Source organism: Danio rerio, chromosome 16, assembly GCF_052040795.2.
Source record: "Danio rerio strain M-AB ecotype USA chromosome 16, GRCz13ab, whole genome shotgun sequence".
NCBI classification, from domain to species: domain Eukaryota; kingdom Metazoa; phylum Chordata; class Actinopteri; order Cypriniformes; family Danionidae; genus Danio; species Danio rerio.
In genome coordinates this window covers 32,046,034-32,068,191 of record NC_141036.1, presented here as the reverse complement: position 1 = coordinate 32,068,191, position 22,158 = coordinate 32,046,034, and the positions used below count along the sequence as shown (strand labels likewise).

At 36.3% G+C, this 22,158-nt stretch overlaps 1 protein-coding gene across 2 annotated transcripts; it reads left to right on the top strand.

The window, feature by feature from the left end:
- Nucleotides 1-1,425: 1,425 nt before the first annotated feature.
- Nucleotides 1,426-18,700, top strand: steap4 (STEAP family member 4). 2 transcript variants are annotated; one of them, NM_001017734.2, is given in 8 exon segments: nt 1,452-1,736; nt 2,112-2,590; nt 11,272-11,799; nt 13,621-13,785; nt 14,680-15,874; nt 15,943-16,136; nt 16,226-16,330; nt 17,719-18,695. In NM_001017734.2, coding segments are annotated over 4 exon segments (1,419 nt in total). In that variant the 5' UTR covers nt 1,452-1,736; nt 2,112-2,134; the 3' UTR covers nt 14,950-15,874; nt 15,943-16,136; nt 16,226-16,330; nt 17,719-18,695.
- The last annotated feature ends 3,458 nt before the right edge of the window (nt 18,701-22,158 follow it).

The window sequence follows — 22,158 nt, the reverse complement described above, 5'->3', positions numbered from 1 at the left end:
AATTGATCAATCTAAATTTAGCACTACAGTCAATCTCTCATCATGCAGCATATCTCTTCATAGCATTCATTTTTTAGTCATCAGCTCTTATCAAGGATAAAGGAGTTAAGGATAAGGGAGATCTACCTGAGCTCAAGGCTCCCCGGGAGGGATTCCAGGGCTCAATGACAGCATGCCAAAAATGCTTATAATCAATCATCAGCTATGTTTGAACTCTTGAAATAACATTTTCCGTCTAGAACTAGTTCACAGGACTCGACACTAGTAAACACTCACTCCAGCAGGTTTACTACCAAACCGACCAATCACAGAGCTTGCGCTAGGCGTCATTGCGGCATGTAGTTATTTTTTTTGAGAGGTGTGCATCTGTATCAGCCAAGGCGAGGGCTATGCGACCACGCAAAGGCTGCGCTGGAGCATATACGTGCACTTGACGCAGAAGTATAAATCAGCCTTTAGTCCATTATTTATCAAGTGTCGCCACAGTGGAATGAACCGCCAGCTATTTTGCCTGACCGAATACTGGGAAACAAACGCTCTCATATTCACAATATTTGTGGCCAATTTGTGGGGAAACCCACACAAAATGGGAGGCCACGCAAACTCCGCACAGAAACGCCAACTGGCCCAGCTGGAAATTGAACCAGCAACCTTCTTGCTGTAAGGCAACAGTGCTAACAACTGAGCCATCATGCCACCCTAAATATCAAACATTCATTCATTTATTTTCTTTTCAGCTTAGTCCCTTTATTAATCTGGGGTTGCCACAGCTGAATGAATCGCCAACTTATCCTGCAACCCAACACCCATACACTATCATTCACACACATACACTATGGACAATTTTGCTTACCCAATTCACCGATAGCGCATGTCTTTGGCCTGTGGGGAAACCGGAGTACCTAGAGGAAACCTACGCCAACACAGAAAGAACATGCAAACTCCACACAGAAATACCAACTGGGGAAAGCACTACTCACTGCACCACCGTGCTGCCTAAATGTCAAACAGGGACATTAAAATGCAATCAATTTATTTTTATTTTATTTTTTGGAAAGTTCTTTTAGTGAATAAACAAACAGTAGCAATGCTTTTTTTATTTTGATTTAGAGCAAATCAGCACTCTTTCTGAAGCGTTGAGAAATTCGGCCAGATAGTCGCTGTTTTTCCCGCTGTTGAGCAACTTACTTCCAGGCAGGCCTTGGCCTCAAAACACACAGGAGGAAAATCCAAGCAAACATTTTGTGCCTTTCAACACACACACAGTGTTACATTTGCCCTGGAATTTCCACATTGGACTTTATCCATTACCAAAACAACCCCCCCCCCCCCCCTCTCCCCTCTCTCTCTCTCTTTCTCTCGCTCGCTCGCTCTCTCTCTCTCTCTCTTTCTAAATCTAAACCCCCACTGAGCTGTGGGCAGGTCAGAGGCTCATAAATGAATGTCTCTCACACACATGTGCATATAAACAGAGCCATACAGCAGAGAAACCACTTCAGTCCTGCAAAGAAATGCAAGTGGATAAAAGAGGAAGGAGTAAAGAAGTGTAAAGACGGTTTTGATGATCACACCGCATTGCTAAACGGCTTCTGGGGATATGACGGCAGTTACTGGCACCGAGGATTCAGAGATCCTGCAATAAAATCACATTAATAGACAGTCAGGATCCAATTTCTGTGGATTCTCCAGAGAGCGGTGCACAAATTCCTGAAAATAAATCCTTTGCCTTTTTATCTGTGAGTATTTGTTGATGCTTTCTATAAACTGCAATCAAATTCACTTTTTGAAAAGCTGCTTCATAGATTTAAGTTTTGCTTTGGTCTTTTAATTGGCGTATTTTGTGATATACAGTGTCAACCTATATACAGTACTTATGCAAAGGAGCAAAATAAACCATAAATTAAACGGTGCACTTAAATGTACTGTGGGCACACCATAATTAAATCTGATTACGTCTGTGCTTATCCCAAAAAAAACAAGCATTTAAATCAGTCAAGCAGAAATATAATCATCTACAGCCACAGCACTTGTACCGGATCTGAAATGAAAAGTGTAATTGGTGTTTCTTTGTAATAGCCATTACTTGAGTGTTTCATTTATTTCTCTTACAGTGCCTTCCCTTATTTTTCAAGAAATGAATTTAGACTCTGTTGCAATGATGGACCTGCATGAAAAACTGCACAAACAGGAGACCACCGTGTGTATCTTTGGAACGGGTGATTTTGGACGCTCACTGGGGCTCCGTTTGCTCCAGTCTGGGTACAGTGTTGTATATGGATCCCGGGACCCTAAAAACTCTCTGTTGCTGCCTAAAGGCTCAAAAATCATGGCTCATGCTGCTGCGGCTTGTGAAGCAAGTGTGATTTTCGTGGCGGTGCAGAGGGAGCACTATGGATTTTTGACTCATCTGGCTTCAGATCTTGAGGGAAAGGTGCTGGTAGATGTCAGCAATAATATCAAAACGGGGCTTTACCCTGAATCTAATGCAGAATACCTTAGCAGGCTGGTTCCAGGGGCCACCATAGTCAAAGCCTTCAACACGATCTCTGCCTGGGCTCTGCAGTCTGGAGGACTGGATGCCAACAGACAGGTAAACAAACACACATAAACAAACAGGTCTTATAGAAACACTTACACTCAAGCCTTGAGTCTCAATGAAAGATAAATGCAAACAAACAACACAGGATTAATGGAAATCCATTAAAGCAAAACATGAAGCACATCGCTTCAGGTTGAATTTTACTGTACTTATTAGATGGCATGACCACAAGAGGTGCTATATCTTTTTTTAATTAAATTTGTTTTATCTGACCGTAAACTGCTCAAATCCAATCACTTGCATTTTATGAATCACCAAGGACCAGGAGCAATGTTTGAGGGTCTGTTTGGAGTTTGCTTGTTCTCCCTGTGTTTGTGTAGGTTTCCTCTAGGTGCTCCGGTTCCCACCACAGTGTAGGTGAATTGGGTAAACTAAAATTTATCTAAAGTGTATGAGTATGTGTGTGTGAATTTTTGGGTGAGCTTTCACTTCCACAAAAGTAACTGTGCAATAAAACAGCTGCCAAGCAAGTTTAAATGAGCAGAAACACCATATGGAGATAGATGATGCAAATGTTAAAATGTGTTACAAATAATGATATAGGTTTTTTTTTCCTCACAGTATTGTGCAAGGAACAGCAAAAATAAGTTTTTTCAAAGACAATCTGCCTGTAATCATGATTTGTGGGAAAGGAAATTCAAGATTTTTTATTTATTTTTTAACGGTTGTTTCACCTGGAAACAAACTACAGTGAAATGTACAGCTATTAAAACACGGTATTAAAGGTCACCTATTTTACCTCTATCATAGATTTAGGATAAGTCTTTTGTGTCTCCAGAAGGTCTCTGTAAAATTTTAGCTCAAAACACCCATCAGATTATTTATTATAGCTTTCAGAATGTTGACATTTTCTGCTCTGAGCACATTGTAGCTGTTTTTGTTGCCTGTGCCTTAGGGCCTACTCACACTATGCTATCCGTACCGTGCCCAGGCCCATTTCCCTGATTGTTTGAGAAGTGTGAGCACGCCTGAGTGCGGTTCACTTGGGCATTGGCGCGGTTTGCTTGTGTGTGAGTGCAAAACCTGCTTACGCCCGAAACTTAAAGTGAGACGTGATTTTTAGGAAATGTTTCATATGGATTTATTAATCATTCTTACTGTTCAGTGATCGCAAACTGTCGCAGTTTATTAAAGAAGCAAACCCCTCACTGCATGACAGATGCACACCTTCAGCAAACCTCCTAATCCCTGCAGCACGAGGACTTAATGATTGTTTATGAGCATCAAAAATACAGTTACTGCATATCAAACGACTTAAATTATATAACAAAAGAAATCTCCACTGTGCTGACCGAGAGTGCTTATTGAACAGTGCAGCATCAATGATGTAATCGTGCCCTGGCCCGAATGTAATGCGAGTCCGGACCGTCGGGGGAGACGAAAGGGGGGACAAGCGTGCTTTGGCCCGGTTCAATGCATCTGTACATAGTATGAGTATGCCCTTTAATGCAAATGAGCTAGTTCTCCCCGCCCACTGTTCCCATGTGCCTATTAAGCCTGGTAAATACTTCTGCGTTGAGTGATTGGTGTGACCTACGACACATGCCTTGCACGTTGTCAAGCATTTGTATTTCTGCGTGCTGTTTGTGTTGCTCTGCAATAACACTTCTGAAGCGTTAGCTGGTCTTTCTGAACGCTACCTTAATGTAGAAGTAGCTAAAACCCACTCATTCAGAAACGAGAAACGGCAGACGTGCAACAACTTAATTATGAGATAAACACAAAACAAAAATTTCCATCTAAACCTCCATTACTGAACTTGACACTTGTAAACACTCACTACAAAAGGTTTGTGATGTAATGTAATGTGTATTTATATAGCGCATTTCATGTGTATGGCCATACACCCAAAGTGCTTCACCATCATGAGAGGGGTCTCTCTACACCACCACCAGTGTGCAGCATCCACTTGGATGATGAGACGGCAGCCACAGGACAACGGTGCCAGTGCGCTCACCACACACCAGCTATTGGTGGAGTAAAGAGACAGTGATAGAGCCAATTCGGTGAAAGGGGATGATTAGGAGGCCATGATGGGTAATGGCCAATTGAGGGACTTTGGCCAAGACACCGGGGTCACACCCCTACTCTTTATGAAAAGTTGCCATGGGATTTTTAATGACCACAGAGAGTCAAGACCTCGGTTTAACGTCTCATTCGAAAGACGGCGCCTAATGACAGTTTAGTGTCCCCTTCACTTTTACTGGAGCATTAGGACTCACAAAGAGCGCAGATTGAGCGCCCCCTGCTGGCCTCTCTAACACCACTTCCAACAGTAACCTAGTTTTCCCATGTGGTCTCCCATTCAGGTACTAACCAGGCTCAGCCCTGCTTAGCTTCAGTGAGTAACCGGTCTTGGGCTGCTGAGTGATATGGCTGGGTTTGCGTGGCTCTTGTCCCGCCCACACTTGTCAGCATTATCAAGCTGATCAATCACAGAGCTTACAATATGTGCCGTTCCGACGTGTAGTTAAATTTTTTGAGAGGTTAGCATTGGCAACAGCCACAGCTAGGGCTATGTGACTACGCACAGGCTGCGCCGGAGCATACACGTACGCTTTACGCAGAAGTATAAATCAGCCTTTAGACTCTCTCCATCTCCTACTGCTTCAGAAAAATAAAACAGTTTGACAGACATGAAGTAAGCAGGTCTCACATAAAGTTTGTGAGAAATACTACAGTAAGAACTTTCTCAATGATTATTTAATGTATTTGTTGTTGAGTTAATTCAAGCCTTTCTGCAATGATGAGTCACACACAATGTCATTACAAAGTTCATGCACACACTCACAAGCACACACACACACACACACACAGCGCACGTTTAAATTTGCACTGTTTTAGCACGGCAAATGTGACAGGAAACACCACAGTATCCACTGTTGTATGAATATCTGTTATATTTATGTACAAAATAAACCTGATTTAACAAACTGGGATTGAAGCCACTACTTTTATAAATGTACTGACATGTGGATTTGGTGATAAATTACAGTGATTTTACCGTCTTTACTTGATTATAACATGTCCTGATTTTAAAAAAAAAACTAATTCTTGATCACATTTGATAATGATAAATGATCACTTCGAGCTGAATTGGTCTTTTAATCCCGGTTGCTTTGCAAACATCCTATCTTGTTTATTGTACGCATTACTACGGAAACATGGCAATCAATTCGGTGGGCAGGGAAACAACACTTATACGTCACGTTGCGGTCAGCCTCAAAATGGAAAGAATTTGGATCCTATTTTATTGCCAGGTATTTTCAAAAAAGAGACTTATTGTCTTTATATAATCTCAATATGATAGTGGACACACTATACCTATAGTGGAGTCTGAGTTTAATTTAACATTTGTTAAAATCTATATGTCTGATAAAGAAATAGTTTCGAATTTTAGATAAAAAAAATTGCAAAATATTGCCACTTAGTAATTGGTCAGAATTGTATGTATTATAGACCTATTTTTGTCATTTTTTGAAAAAGAAATTCTTTAAATGGCAACATTTTAATTTTTTAATTGGAATAAATGCCATCACTATTACTGAATTAAAAAAAAATTATGTTTTACTAATTCACTCAACAAAAAAAATTGTATTGTATTACTTGAAAAACGATAACTGTTAAGTGGCCTCTTCATTTTTTGTCTAGGTAAGTTAAGTCAATTATTTCCAACAAGCATGTGTTGTAAACAAGTCTAAACAAGTTAATACATGAAACATTTTTCATGCTTCCTTTAGTTCAAATGACTCAATTAAAAGTTGCTCATTTAGTCAGGGGAAAAAAAGATTAAGACAGAGAAAAACTATCCAGATGTCTCAGTCTCTGAATCTTGCAAAATGTTAATCATTGAAGCAACAAGGGGCAAAGCACATAAAAAAGCTGTTTTGAACAGAGATGTTTAAAATTTAATGAATCAAGCTTAACAGACTGTCTCCCAAAACAGCCCTGAATAAAGACACGCAGGCTTTGGGGTTTGAATGAGCTTTTCTTGTTATAATATGAAAAAAAAAACAGGCATGACAAATGGCATAAGACTACTTTATGTATATTTTTTTGTACGCTACCTCTATTGTAAGGCAGCTAGATGACGCATGTCACAGTTCAAAAGAGACATTAGTGCATGTCTATACAAGCATGAATCTCGGTTATAGCTGAGGATTGCGCCGAAAATGATGTGAGCGTCTTATTTGATGGAGTCTTTTTGTAAGAAAGTCGTATTCACATCAGCATCTGGTGGTTGAGAAATTGGCCAGATGGAATCAGGGCTTTGGCAAACTATTATTATCGCTGTGTTAGTGTGTATTTTCTTTAACACCTGTTTGTGTTTTTTTCTCACTAAAAATGAATAGTCGCACCCGGCCAAGCAGTCTATTTGTTATTATTTCCCACTTTGATTATAACATCTTGTTCTATTTCTAAAGGCCAACTGTGACAACATATTTTATTGTTTGTGCTCAGACTGCACTTTGATGTGAACTAAATTTAATTCCCAGAGGATATTTCAATGTTGTCGAAAACTATTAAAGAAGTATTTTGTTTAAAGGGCTTTGTAGGTCAGCAGAATGGCAACTTGTTAGAATGAGTCAAAAACAATCAAACCACTTGAAGATCTTTTTTTTTTTTTTGCATGAGTTGTAAGACAATAACATTCTATTTGTTGACATTACTTAATGCATTTTGTATCATGAACTAACAATATGTGAATAGCTGTTTTGAAAATTATATAACTTTTATACTAATTTTGCACTTTATGCCATGACCAGAATAAGATCGGAATGCTTCACAAAAAGAACTTGCGCTTTCTCTTTCCGTTTGCTCTGTTCTTTCAAAGCCTTCTAATTCATCAATGTCATTTTAGTCTTAAAGTGAACATTTACCTGTTTGGTGTTTAGGTTTTAGACTGATGTTCTTAACTGAATGAGATAATGTGTAGCACTGAGCTCTTCGTCTGGTATGTGACAGGTTTTTATACACTTTAAAATTGTCATTAAATGAATTTTTCTTTTTAGATGATGATAATTGTTTGAATTTTTATATATTATTTATAATGATGTAATAGATAATCATGTTATAAAATAACTTCATTAATTAAGTAATTGCCGGTGTAGATTTCATGGGACTTCACTAATAATTGTGCAAGTTTTTTTTATTTCTCTTAATAAATTAGCTTGTATTAACGTACATACATGTTGTTTATCATTAAAAAATGAAACGTTGAAGTGTGCAACATTAAATTTTATACTGTAGCATAGTTTTTTGACACTACATATTATTATTGTATTGGCAATTGTTCACTTTCCCATATTTTAAGATTCATATGTGTTTTACATTCATTTACTCTTTCAAATAGCATTACAAGACCTTGATCTCTGCATCATTTGGGAAATATTTAAAGAAGTAGAAAAAAAAATCAAAGGGGGGTAAATATTTCTAACTTCAGATGTACATGAATGATTTGCATCAGTGTGTCCAGAATTTCAGGTTCTAATGTATGCAGATGACACAGTAGTATACACTCACACAAAAACCCAAAAAACAAGCTGCTAACCAACTTACTGCTGCACTCAAGAAAGTTATAAAATAGTTATGTTATTCATGTTTTTTGTTTTGTTTTTTAACATAAAAGAAAAACGAGGAGCATTGCTCAGATATTTTAGTTAATAGAGATGTAATGAATATAGTTGATCATTTTTAACTTTTAGGTTTAATTATTGACTATAATTTAAATTAAAAAAACAAATTGAGAAGGTTTAAAAAGTGCTAAAGCAAGCCTGAGGATTTATAAAAAATAAAAAAAACATCAGTTATCAATTACCTATGGCTGCTGCTAAACTTTTTATGAACACAATGATTTTCCCTCATTTATCTTATTGTGCTAGAAGGTGGTTCTACACGAACATTACAACATTAAAACCATTGTATATTATCTACAAACAAACTGTAAAAGTTTTTGCTAAAAAAGCTAAAGAGCTATAATTACTGCAACTGTATTAAACAACATAAATTAACATTCGACAATTTCTTATTTTATGCTGATGTGTGTTTAATGTATAACATATTTAATAATCTTGCACAACCACCTCTTAAACAATGTGTGATTGTCTGCTAGAACAATTTAAGTCTTCGGTTTGAAGGGATTGTTCAGGTAAACTCAAGAGAACTGTTTTTGGACTGTTTTTTTTTTTTTTTTTTTCAGTCAGAGCAGCAGAAAGATGGAATAAAATACCAGTGCATATTAGAGAGAGTAATAATTTAAAAACTGGTCTTAAAGTTTGACTTCTTTAGAAAGTTTGAAAAAAATCTAATATGCAACCACTGATGTCATTTCATTTTATTAACATAAGCCCTTTCACACATCGATACCAGTAAATATGCGTAAAATTACCAGAAAAACTTAACAAATAAATTAAAAAAAGCTCTGTTCACACAAGCAAGGGTGTTCCAGAATTTTTCTGAAAAAGCCCATTCACACATTCATTCCAAAATACCGGTACATTCTGACATTATTAACCAGAAATGACCTCTAAACGGCCATGCTTGTATTTGTAAACATATAATAGGTTGGACTTTTGTTGATGGTTTAACTTTTATTTAAAGCTTTAGCATTTATGCAGCTGCTTTATCCCAGAGACATATATATATTGTTAAACTTGTTACAACTTCCTGCCCAGGGAACACATATACACTGTGTACCTTTAAAGTATGCATAGCGCTTCACTTTTTCCACATTTTTTATGTTACAGCCTTAATCCAAAATGGATTAAATTCATTTAATTTCTCAAACTTCTACATACAATAAATACCCCATAATGACACTGTGAAAAAAAGTTTTTTTTTAAATAGTTGCAAATTTATTAAAAATAAAAAACCTGAAAAATCACATGTGCAGAAGTATTCACAGCCTTTGCTGTGAAGCTCTTAATTGAGCTCAGGTACATTCTGTTTCAGCTTAATTGGAGTCCACCTGTGGTAAATTCAGTTGATTGGACATGATTTGAAAAGGCATACACCTGTCTATACAAGGTCACAGGGTTTACAGTGCATGTCAAAGCACAAACCAAGCATGAAGACAAAGGAATTGTCTGTAGACCTCAGAGACAGGGTTGTCTCGAAGCATAAGTATTAACAGCCTCTGTTCAATACTTTGATGATGCACCTTTGGCAGCAATAAAAAGTCTTTTTGAATATGTCTAAAGTCTTTTTGAATATGATGCCACAAGCTTGGCACACCTGTCTTTGGGAATTTTTGCCCATTCCTCTTTGCAGTACCTCTCAAGCTCTATCAGGTTGGATGGGAAGCAATGGTCTACAGCTCTGGCTGGGCCCCTCAAGGACATTCACTGAGTTGTTGTGAAGCCCTTCCACTGATATTTTAGCACTGTGCTGTGGGTCATTGTCCAGCTGGAAGATAAACGTCACCCCAGTCTGAGGTCAAGAGCACTCTGAAGCAGGTTTTCATTTAGGATGTCTCTGAACATTGCTGCATTCAAATTTCCCTCTATCCTGATTAGTCTTTAAATTCCTGCTGCTGAAAAACATCCCTTCAGCATGATGCTGCCACCACCATGCTTCACTATTGGGATGATTTTAGCCTGGTAATAAGCGGTGCTTGGTTTTCTCCAAATGTTACGCCTGGCTTTCACTCCAAAGTGTTCAATTTTTGTCTCGTCAGACCAAAGAATTTAGTTTCTAAAGGTTTGAGAGTTCTTCAAATGCCTTTTGGCGAATTCCAGGCGGGGAGTGGCTTCCCTCTGACTACTCTAACATACAGGCCTGATTAGTGGATTGCTGCACAGATGGTTGTCCTTCTGTTAGGTTCTCCTCTCTCTACAGAAGAACGCTGGAGCTCAGACATGAGTGACCGTCGAGTTATTGATCACCTCCCTGACTAAGGCCTTTCTCCCCCGATCACTCAGCTTAGATGGCCAGCCAAGTCTAGGAAGAGTCCTGGTGGTTCCAAACATCTTCCACTTATGGATGATGAAGGTCATAGTGCTCACCTGAACTTTTAGAGCAGTAGAAAGTTTTCCCTGGCCTTGTGCTTCGAGACAACCCTGTCTCTGAGGACTACAGACAATTCCTTTGTCTTCATGCTTGGTTTGTACTTTGACATACACTGTCAACCCTGTGACCTTGTATAGACAAGTGTATGCCTTTTCAAATCATGTCCAATCAACTGAATTTACCACAGGTGAACTCCAATTAAGCTGAAACAGAATGCACCTGAGCTCAATTTAGAGCTTCACGGCAAAGGCTGTGAATATTTATAAATTAAATTAGCTTTATAGCTAACTCTGGCACAATATGTCATGTTGTACATTGTCCCTGTATAAATAAAATAAAATAAAATAAAATAAAATAAAATAAAATAAAATAAAATATTTCTATATTATTTAATATTGTTTCAAATGTCAATGAAAATCTGTTAAATTAAAACCTATATTTTCAACATCAAAAGTTTATTGGCCCAACTTCCCAAGGTGCATTTCAAAAACATAGAAACTTTAAAAAAAATAAAAATAAATGTCACAAAATCACCAACTGTCAATTGTTTTACTTTTCTTTTCCTTTTTTTGTACAGTGTGCATTTGTTATTGTTACACAACAACATATGGCATGCTGTATAGTGATGTTATTGTTTATTTTCTTTTTTCCCATCATTTGATTAGGTCCTTATTTGCGGAGATCAGGCTGAGGCCAAACAGCAAGTAGTGGATATTGCTCAAAGACTGGGTTTCACTGCTCTGGATAAAGGCTCTCTCCGAGCAGCTGCTGGGTTAGAAGATCTGCCCCTGCAACTCTTCCCCCTCTGGAGGCTTCCTTTCTACATCGCCATTGGTTTAGCAGCATTCATCTTCTTCTATGTCCTCACGAGAGATGTCATCTATGAGCGAGTTACCAACGGAAAAGACATCACTTTCCGCATTATGGTCTCGCTGGCCAACAAGGTGTTTCCTATTGTCTCTCTGGTGATGCTTTCCCTCTGTTACCTGCCGGGAGCTTTGGCAGGATTCCTGCAGCTTTATAATGGCACCAAGTACCGTCGTTTCCCAGATTGGTTAGATCGCTGGATGCTGTGCAGGAAGCAGCTGGGCCTGTTAGCTCTGGCCTTTGCTTTTCTGCATGTTCTCTACACTTTTGTGATACCCATCAGATACTATGTGCGCTACAGGATCAGTGTCAACACTATATCACTGGTAAGATGTCTTTTACATTTCTAAGCCTCAGTTGTTCTGTAATGGACATGCTTTTTTTTTTTTTTTTTTTTTTTTTTACCACCAAGCTGTTTAAAATAAATATTAATCCAAACAAACCCAAATTTGAATTTTTTGGTTTTGATCACCCCAAATTAAAAATTTTACCATAATTTAATTTTATCAAGTAGTTTTAAACCCATGAAAAAAGTGTTCATTCATTTGTTAATTTTTTTAATCAAATTTAAGACATTTCTGTCTTAATACTGAAAATTAAAACTTTAAATTAATAAATGAATTCACAATAGTCAAATGGTTTAATCCAAAACTTCTGAACTGAAATTTTATTTTATGTGAAAACAAATGTTTTATAAACTTTTATTCACATGTAACTGATTAGTGAACAATGTCTACAGCATGCATGTGTCAAGCAGCACAAAAAACATTGAAGTTTGTTCTTCTGCATCAAGCAGGTGTGGTTAAATATTTTAATTAAATAAATCTCTGAAGACTTAAATGAAACTCATATGGATTTTTTTTTTTACATTTTTACAAAAGATTTAAAGTGTCAGAGTTTTGGGTATTTAAGAGTTTGAATGGAAGGATTCGGTAGAAATATTTCAGATTTAATTCAAGACATTTTTGTTTGTGTTCCAAAGATGAACCAAAATTTGGGTTGGAGTGCCATGAGGATTTTAATTTCAGGGTCACCTAATGCATATTTTCCTGGTATTATTGTGACAATTAAACTTACACATTTTATGTTCAATTGTTTTAAAGTTTCAACCTTTTTATAGTAATAATCTCAATTACTTTAGAAATGTTTTTCAACTTCTTAAGATCCAATAAAATTGGAAGTGGTGTTAGTGAGGCCACCAGGGGGCACTACTGAGTTCTAATGCCCCAGTATAGTGAAGGGGACACTATACTGTCATTGAGCGCCGTCTTTCGGATAAGACACTTAACTAAGGTCTTGGCTCTCTGTGTTTATTAGGAATCCAATAGCACTTCTTGTAAAGAGAAGGGGTGTAACCTCAGTGTCCTGGCTAAATTTTCATCATCGGCCGTTACTACTTCAGCCTCCCAGTCATTCCCATCCACTTAATATGCTCTATCACTCTCTTTCCACTCCACCAATAGCTGGTGTGTGGTGAGTGCACTGGTGGCGTTGTCCTGTGGCTGCCTTTGCATCATCCAAGTAGATGCTGCACACTGGTGGTTGTGTTGAGAGACCCCCCTTATGATTGTAAAGCGCTTTGGGTGTATGGCTATACACAATGAATGCCCTAAATATAAATACACATTACATTACATTCCCGGCTTAATTTGTGCCGGAACATGCTGGATCCGACACCTTTGAAATCTGATCCGGCACCTCATTTTACCAGTCCCTCTCCTCAAATGCCCTCCTTTCCAGTCTGCTGTTTACTTTCACTTTCTTCCGCAACTCCCCAACCCTCTTCGCTTTCGTCCTTCGTCTGCGACACCCCTCTGCCATCCAACACCCCGCTGCGCGACACCTTTCCATCCTCAGGTAACATGCCGGATTTGTTACCCCGATCCGTTCCGGGACTTCGCAATTCACAAATTAAGCACTGATTACATTAGATTACATTACATTACAATAAATCCATGGGTTTACTAATAAATAATGTTATTATGAAAGTGAAGTGTGTTGCAAATACTGGTTGATGTCACTGTTTACTACAGTACATTAACAGTACTAAAAAATGTGTGCAAATGTTGTGTTCCCATGTGCAAAAACAACTGAATGAGTACGGTGATTAAAAATATATATGTTGTTCTTGATATCTTATTTTTCAGGTAAAGGATAATAAAACCTACGAGTTTGATAATGTATTAGCCTGGCGTCATGATTCCTACTTTTCCATGGGAATTCTTGGATTTGGGCTGTTTGTCCTGTTAGGAATTACATCCCTTCCATCTGTGAGCAACTCTCTAAACTGGAAGGAGTTCAGTTTTGTGCAGGTAATGCATTCACAATAACCATTCAAATGCATCAGTTTGAAAGCTATTGGAAAACATGAAAATACAAAATAATATGGCCAATGTTGTTTTCTTTCTTTGCTGAGATTTGAAAGATATCTAATATATTAAAGAGATCATTCACCCAAAGATTAAGATTTTCAACCCCCACTCGAAGGTAGTCACCCTTCCAAACTTGTAAGACCCTCATTCATCTTTATAATTAAAAGTTTTGGATTAAATCTGAGATTCTAGGCCCTATTACCCTAAAACGTTCAAAGCACAGAAAAGAGGCTTGCCAGAGAACATCATCAAAACAGTCTATGTGTTTAACATTAATTTTATCAAGCTACAAGAATAATGTTGTGTACACAAAAATATTAAATAATCCTGAAGAGCATAATGAAGTCATTAATTCTGCTTCATAAAATTACAAATGAAACACTAATGCACTGATAACACATGAACTGTTTTGATGATGTTCTTGATTCCTTTCTGCACTTTGACCATTTCAGGACCCTTGCTTTCCGAGGTGGGGTCAGGGAGCTCATAGATTTCGTAATAATATTATTAATTTATGATCAGAAGATGAACAAATTCTTACATGTTTAGAATGACATGAGGTTGTGTTAATAATAACAGCATTTTTTGTTTTGTTTTTTTTTTTTGGTTGGGGGGGGTGAGGGATCTATTTAAATTAGTATGTATTCAACAATCAATGATGTGATTATATATAGAACAATTGTATAGTAGTTTTTAGAAAATGCAGTGTTGCCTTTTAATATAACCATAAAATATAATATGCCCATTGATTCTGTCAAATAGCTATAGTATTTGATCGAATTATTGTTATTTCCTCTATAGTGTAAAATGATTATTCTATTGTTTCTTTTACAGTCTAAACTGGGTTACACCACCGTGCTGCTCTGTACTGCTCACACATTACTCTATGGCTGGGATAAATTTCTAAAACCTTACAAGTGGTGGATGCCTCCTGCATATATGTTGTCTCTAGTTGTTCCCTGTGTGGTTCTGGTCCTGAAACTAATCCTGATCACCCCATGTGTGGACCGCAAGGTCACCCGTATCCGTCAAGGCTGGGAACGACAGAGCAAAACTTCAGCAAATTGCATAGATGGAAAGACAAACCAGCCGCTCATGGCATAGCCATTTTTGAAGATGCCATAGAATGCACTGACCCAATATGTTTGAATTGTTCTCTGATATCTAAATACTATGCATATGGCTTAGGTAAAAAAAAGAAACAGATTTAGGTATGACATTCTACCATTTGACCGTATTTGGAATGGTCATAAATATTAATGAGCTCTGCTTTGATGCACTTGCTTCTCCTGTTAGTCGCTCTTTATTTCAACCACCCCATAACTAGATAATCAAATTGTCACCCCATCTGAATGATGACAAACTATATTTTATAAAGTGTATTGCCTTCATTTTAATCTAGAAAATCACATAAGCTGAATGATACTCATTATTCAATTACGCATATACAGATTTCCATTCTGAGGCTGATTACAGGATGAGTTTAAAATGCTGCCTATTACAGGAAAAAAATAATGCCAAACATAAGTTCAGAGATGAATGGAGACTTAACTGAGCATTTGATTTGGGACTTGACATAAGCTGAAATTTAAAGACATTTTTGTAGTTGAGGAGAAATATTTCCCTTGAGTGCCAGTGTTATTTAAAGAAGGAAAGAAGTCTATCAGACACATCATCAGAAAGACTTTCATCAAAGATGAATAGTTCCTGAGTTGAATAATAATTTTACAAGACGATTATAAAACAGTTAGTCTTGGTTCTTGATTATGATTGAGTGAGGGGCATACTGTATGAGACAGACTGTGACATATTTTACTGCAAGCTACAGTGTTTCGTCAGTAGAACAAAATCACAAAATCATTTACACAGAAAAACTTATTAACTAAAAAAGGGAAAAATATCAGGAGGAGAAAAAAAACATTAAAAAACATTAAAAAAAATAGCTGGAGTTACATGAACTCTGATAATTTAAGTATTATCATCAAACTAGTCCAAAAAAAGTCAAATGTAAACACATCAATCCAAATGGATCATTTAATGATCCCATAAAGAGTTTTGAAATATGCATTTTTATTTGATGTGTGACTTTTTTTTAACTTAAACATGAAGTGAGGGTGGGACATAGAGTAGCCCCTCCCCTTTTAAAGAAAACTGTCTAACTGTTTAACAGCTCTGCCAGTAAAAGTGGTTGAGGTTAAATACATCTATGGAAAAGCATAAACAAAAGATTTGATGAGAAACTGAAGTCTGAGGGGACTACAAATGTCATTGATCCTTTTAGGCGGAATTGACAAACTGCATGCTTTGTATGTTTATATAAGATTTATATCTTCTAAATGCAAATGTCACTTTTTTTGGAGCTCACTAGTTAAAAAACTTCCTTAATATTAACTAAAATCTAAAGATAATCTGTATAATTTGTATAATCATTTTTTTATTTTAATTTTATGGGACAAAAAAAATGTAACTTTTATGTAAATCCAACTTTAAATCCAACAGAAATACCATTTGTATGCAGTGGCTCTTTTTGTATCTGTGTTGTTTGGAAGAAATATAGGCAGTTATAGCTGGTTAAAAGATTTTATGACATATGGACTTTAACATGGAGAAAAATATACAAACCAGCATGCAGTACAACCTGTATTTTTTACTCAGTATGTAGTTGGAATTAAAGCACTTCTATTGAATATTATGAGACCTATCATAAAGTATGAGTGAACTTCAATAATAAACTATTCCTTTATATATAAAATAAACATCTTGTTTGTCAGTCTTGTTGAGAAGGAGATATTTTTCATTCAAGTGTTAAAAACAAATCATCGAACAATTTAAAAATGTACACTACCTGGCAAAAGTCTTGTCGTTGATACCAGTTGTAAGAGCAACAAATAATAACTTGACTTGTAGTTGATCTTTTGGAAAAGTGGCAGAAAGTAATTTTTTTCGACGAATCACCTGTTGAACTGCATCCTAATAATCACAAATACTACAGAAGACCTATTGGAACCAGCATGGACTAAAGATTCTTATAGATATCAATCAAGTTTGGAAGAAGAAAAACCATGGTTTGGGGTTACATTCAGTATGAAGGCGTGCGAGAGATCTGCAGTGTGGATGGCAACATCAACAGCCTGAGGTGTCAAGACATTTGTGCTGCCTATTACATTACAAACCACAGGAGAGGGCAAATTCTTCAGCAGGATAGCGCTCCTTCTCATACTTCTGCCTCCACATCAAAGTTCTTGAAAGCAAACAAGGTCAAGGTGCTCCAGTATTGGCCCTCCTAGTCACCAGACATAAACATTATTGAGCATAGCTGGGGAAAGATGAAGAAGGAGGCATTGAAGATGAATCCAAAGAGTCTTGATGAACTCTGGGGGTCCCGCAAGAATGCTTTCTTTGTTAGTCCAAAATATTGTTATTTGAGTCATTGCAGAGATGAATAAATGATAAATACACAATATTAATTCTTTTCCACTGCACTATGACTTTAGTTTCTTTACTGTACATTATTTCTGTTAAATGTCGACTTTTGTCTAAGCAAAGTCAGACCTTACTGCCCTAATTAAATAATTAAAAATCAAGACATGATCATATTTTATTTTGGTAAGATAAGCGTAATCTGGAGGTCTTTGCCTGTCATATAAGCCACTTCTGATATCAAATGATCATATAGGAGTCAAGTTATTAAACTTGGATAGGCGACAAGACTTTTGTCAGGTAGTGTGTGCGTCTGTATTTAAGTTCATTCATTCAGTAACACGGATTCAGATCCACCACTTTTTCAAAACTTGGTTTCATAAGAAATCTGATTAAAAATAGCCTTAAATGGAAATTATTAACAACTTGTTTGCTAAAGATATTATCAAAGGTTTTTTATTTCAGAAAAAGAAACATCAATCATTATTATGTGATATTGATATTAACTCACTAAACACAAAAGGCATTTTCATTTTTAAACAAAAACTTAAGACAGACTTGGACTTAACTGAGACCTGACAGAACATGTCTGTTTGAGAGTCTGGCAGGCCTGAAAAGAACTAGACAGAGTTTCTCAACACACCTCAGTTCACTGCTGAGCGGCAGTTTTAAATTGCACTTAACCGACCGTGCAGCTGATCTTCCATCTCACATTGCTGATCACATCTCACATGATTACACATTACTCTTTTACCCATACATATTACCCCCTTTTACACTGGGGACACATTAGAAAGGGCACTTAGTAATGCATACTGTATATATTATAACCGTAGATTTATAACACATCGCAGTATAATCAATACATATCTGGGGTTCATGGTTCAAAATAATCTATGCCATTTAAAGGATTCAAAGGCAGCAGTGGTGGGTGTTTTATTAGAGCACACATTTCTGTATTGTGTAAAGTACTTGTCTTTTTTATTACCTGCTTCCTCTGGGCTATTTCCTCTCAAGAGCCTCCCAGTGGGCTTTTCCCTTTAGATATTATCGATCCAAAACTGAGCAGCAACTTACTTCTTGATCTGTTTCAGGGTATGGGCTTTCCTGTCTGCAGGAGAGCTCATCTTTCTCTCTGTTGTGAAGTATAAAGGAGCTGTCAATCACACTGGCGGTCGGCTGCTTCTCTATAGTGCTTTCATGAAGAATTGCCGGCTGTGGAGAGTTTTTGCTTAGACCAAAATAGCAAGGCTCGTTTTATCACAAATATTTCAGCGAGTCTGTGAAGGCAAGGCTGAGAAAACTAATAACGTCAGTAATTTTGAGCACAAAACCTTGCGAGTGTGTTTATCGAGAAATGTTGGAGATTTGCTGATTTTGGTTTTATTTTTGTATTACTCAGATTAGACTGTAATAAAAAGTAAAATGCATATCACTCTGATATATCTATGTGGTTTACATACTGTATCATAATTTATATGCGTGAATGTTTGGAAAGCCATTACTGGCAGGGAAAGCAATTTTTTCATGTATCTTTGATTTGCCCAGAATAATTGTAGTAAACTGTTGTTTTTATTGATACATTTAGTTCATATTATATAAATATATTAGATTTAAAATGTAATCTAATAAATATTCAGAGTAACTGGGAACAGTGTTGCCAGTTAATTACTGTAAACAAATCATTACAGTGACTAAATAGCAACAGTGTATATAGCACAGATGACAAATAATTAACCCTCATCGATAACACTTTTTACTAACTACACACTATGAATCATTTATTAAGCATTAGCATCTAGTTACTTCTTTTTTTGTTAAGCATTAACTCTACATTAATAAACAATAGTAAGCAGTTTATAACTGCAGTTACAAATGCTGTATTATTGACTTATAATCACATTGATAATGTGCTTAATAATTGTACTTTCATACTTGGTAACTGGTTGATTTTTCATTAATAAATAAAGTATTGCATTACCTACAAACCATTTGTATTAAGAGTAGCTGCAGGTTTTTAAGATCATTCAGAATGACTGAGTAAATGATTAATAAACTATTGAAACTAGCATTTATATATTGTATTATTCAGGCATGTAGTAATGGTTACTATGTATGTAAACAAATGCTTTATTAACTCAACTTAACCTAATCTAAAGTGAGGACTATGTATGCTTTATAAATCCCTTATAAATGACTATTAACGGCTCAGTATCAAATGAACAATAATCTTTGCAATCTTATCTATAAAGTCAAAGTACTGTAAAGTTCAATCTTTGCTGGATAACAGGAGTGTAAAATACGACAAATTGAATAAAACAACAACAATATAATAATTTAACAATACAACAGAATGCAGTGCTTAAACTGTACAAGAGGCGAGCCAGTGGCACAGTAGGTAGTGCTGTCGCCTCACAACAAAAAGGTCGCTGGGTCGCTGGTTCAAACTTCGGCTCAGTTGGTGTTTCTGTGTGGAGTTTGCATGTTCTCCCTGCCTTCACGTAGGTTTCCTCCGGGTGCTCCGGTTTCTCCCACAGTCCAAAGAAATGTTTCCCAGAGATAGATTGCGGCTGGAAGGGCATCAGCTGCGTAAAAAATTGTTGGATAAGTTGGTGGTTCATTCTGCTGTGGCGACCCCGGAATAATAAAGGGACTAAGCCGACAAGAAAATGAATTCATGAAACTGTACAAGAAATTTAGTTTTAGATAAGGTTTAGTTTTTATTTTTCATTTGATACAGTTTCATTTGTGTATCTCTAAATGAATAGAAATGAGGTTGTTTATGTTCTTTTTTTACTGTTTAGAATTTAACTGAGCCTTTAATTGTCATTTATAAGGGATTTATAAAGCATGAATAGTCCTCACTTTAGATTAGGTCACAAAACTGAATGAAGTTGAGTTAATAAAGCATTTATTAACATAAAAATTAACTATAAGTATATGCCTAAATAATAAGAGTTATAAATGTTAATTTGACTATTTTATTAATCATTTACTAACTCAATCTGAATGATCTTAAAAAAAAACACCAGCCATGTTTAAATAACTGGTTTGTATATAATGCAATACTTAATTTAGTAATGGAAAAAAATCTTTAACAAATTATAAAAGTACAATTATTAAGCACATTATAAATGTGCTTTTAAGTCTAGACTACAGCATTTGTAGCTGCAGTTATAAACTGCTTACTAACGTTTATCAATGTAGAGTTGATGCTTAACAGATAATGAATTCACTATTTGATAATGCCTAGTAAATGTTTTAGTGTGATATTGTAAAGTGTTACCATATCATCTTTTTTAATCCACGGTCACACTAGAGTTTGAGCTTGTGAAATTTTACAAAAAGAGGTGGGATTAAACAAGACGATTAGACAATAAAAAAGCGAGCGATTGATCCATATTTTTAATTTCTGTACAAAGAGGTCATGTTTTGATTTTCTATTCAGCTCCCGCAATCAAGTGATGCAATTTCGCAGGTCAGAATTCACCAAAATGGCAAAAAGTGCAGTGTGACCATAGCCTAATGCATAGTCTTACTAGAGTTTGTGCATGCAAAATTCTGTAGTATGGTGCTGTGAAAAGTGGGAGGATAAAACTAGATGATTAGACATAAAAAAAATAAGCGAGCGATTGTACAATATTTAACATTTCTGTTCTTAAAAGTCCTGTTTTGATCTTTAATTGGTCTCATGCAATCACGTGATGCATTTTTATAGTTCAGAATTCACCAAGCTTGAACTATTCAATGAAGCAAACTGCGAAACTTGTTGCACAAGCTTGCTTTTCTGGTCTAAAGCATTCACATGAGTATGAATGGAAATCACATCTTGTGATTGGGTGAGACCCAATTGGTCCTGCCCCTTTTCGCAGTGCCGTTCAACAGAATTTTGCATGCACAAACTCTAGTGTGACTGCGGCATCACATGTAAAGCTGCGGTCACATTGCAGTTTTCGCCCCATGGACTTCCATTCATACGCATGCAAATGCAACAGACTGAAAATGAAAACTCATGTGATAAGTTTCACAGTTTGCTGCATGGAAAGTTGGTGAATTCTGACATGCAAAATCACATCACGTGATTGGGTTAGACCAGTCGAAAACCAAAACAAAAGCACAAACTCTAATGTGACCACAACAAGGTTGTAATAGTTTTGGGTTTTTCATTAGTTTTAGTTTCTATTTCGTTTTGACTTTTTGTTTTTAAATTCAGTTAGTTTTAATTAGTTTTAGAGGTAGATTTAATAGTTTTTTATTAGTTTCTATATTTTGAAATGACTTAGTTTTAGTTAAGTTTTATTAGTTTCAGTATTAGGTTTAGTTTTTTTTTTCTAAACGAGGATATTTGTTAGTTGCAAGATTTAAAATCAACAGGATAAATATTGTATAACAAAAACTCAGTCATACATTTTTTAAAACCTGTATTTAGAGAACACATGAACACAATTATCTACCAATACCAAACCCATTCTCAAATTCAAATACAACAGCCCACAAGATAGCAGCCCTAAGTACAATATGAGTGCTAGGCTACTCTGAGGTTAGGCACACAGTAGTGATGGGAAGTGCAGATATATTTAACGTGGATTTTAGGACTCAACATTATGTAATAAGCAATAGTAATTTCAGTCAGTTAAAACATTACCATGATCTGAAAAAATTATGAAAAAAAGTTTTGCAACCCAACTGAATCATGATACACTTATTTAAATTCCATTACGATTTACTGTTATGAAATAAACTTATGTTTTTTTACCAGATCCTCTCATTTAAGCCCTCGGTTTACTCGCGCTGCAGTTGTTCAAGCTTAGTTCAGTCACACAGCAGGCTGTACTGTTTGTGTTAGGTTCACTGAATTACACATGTGCAGTGTTATCGGTTCACCGCTTCTCA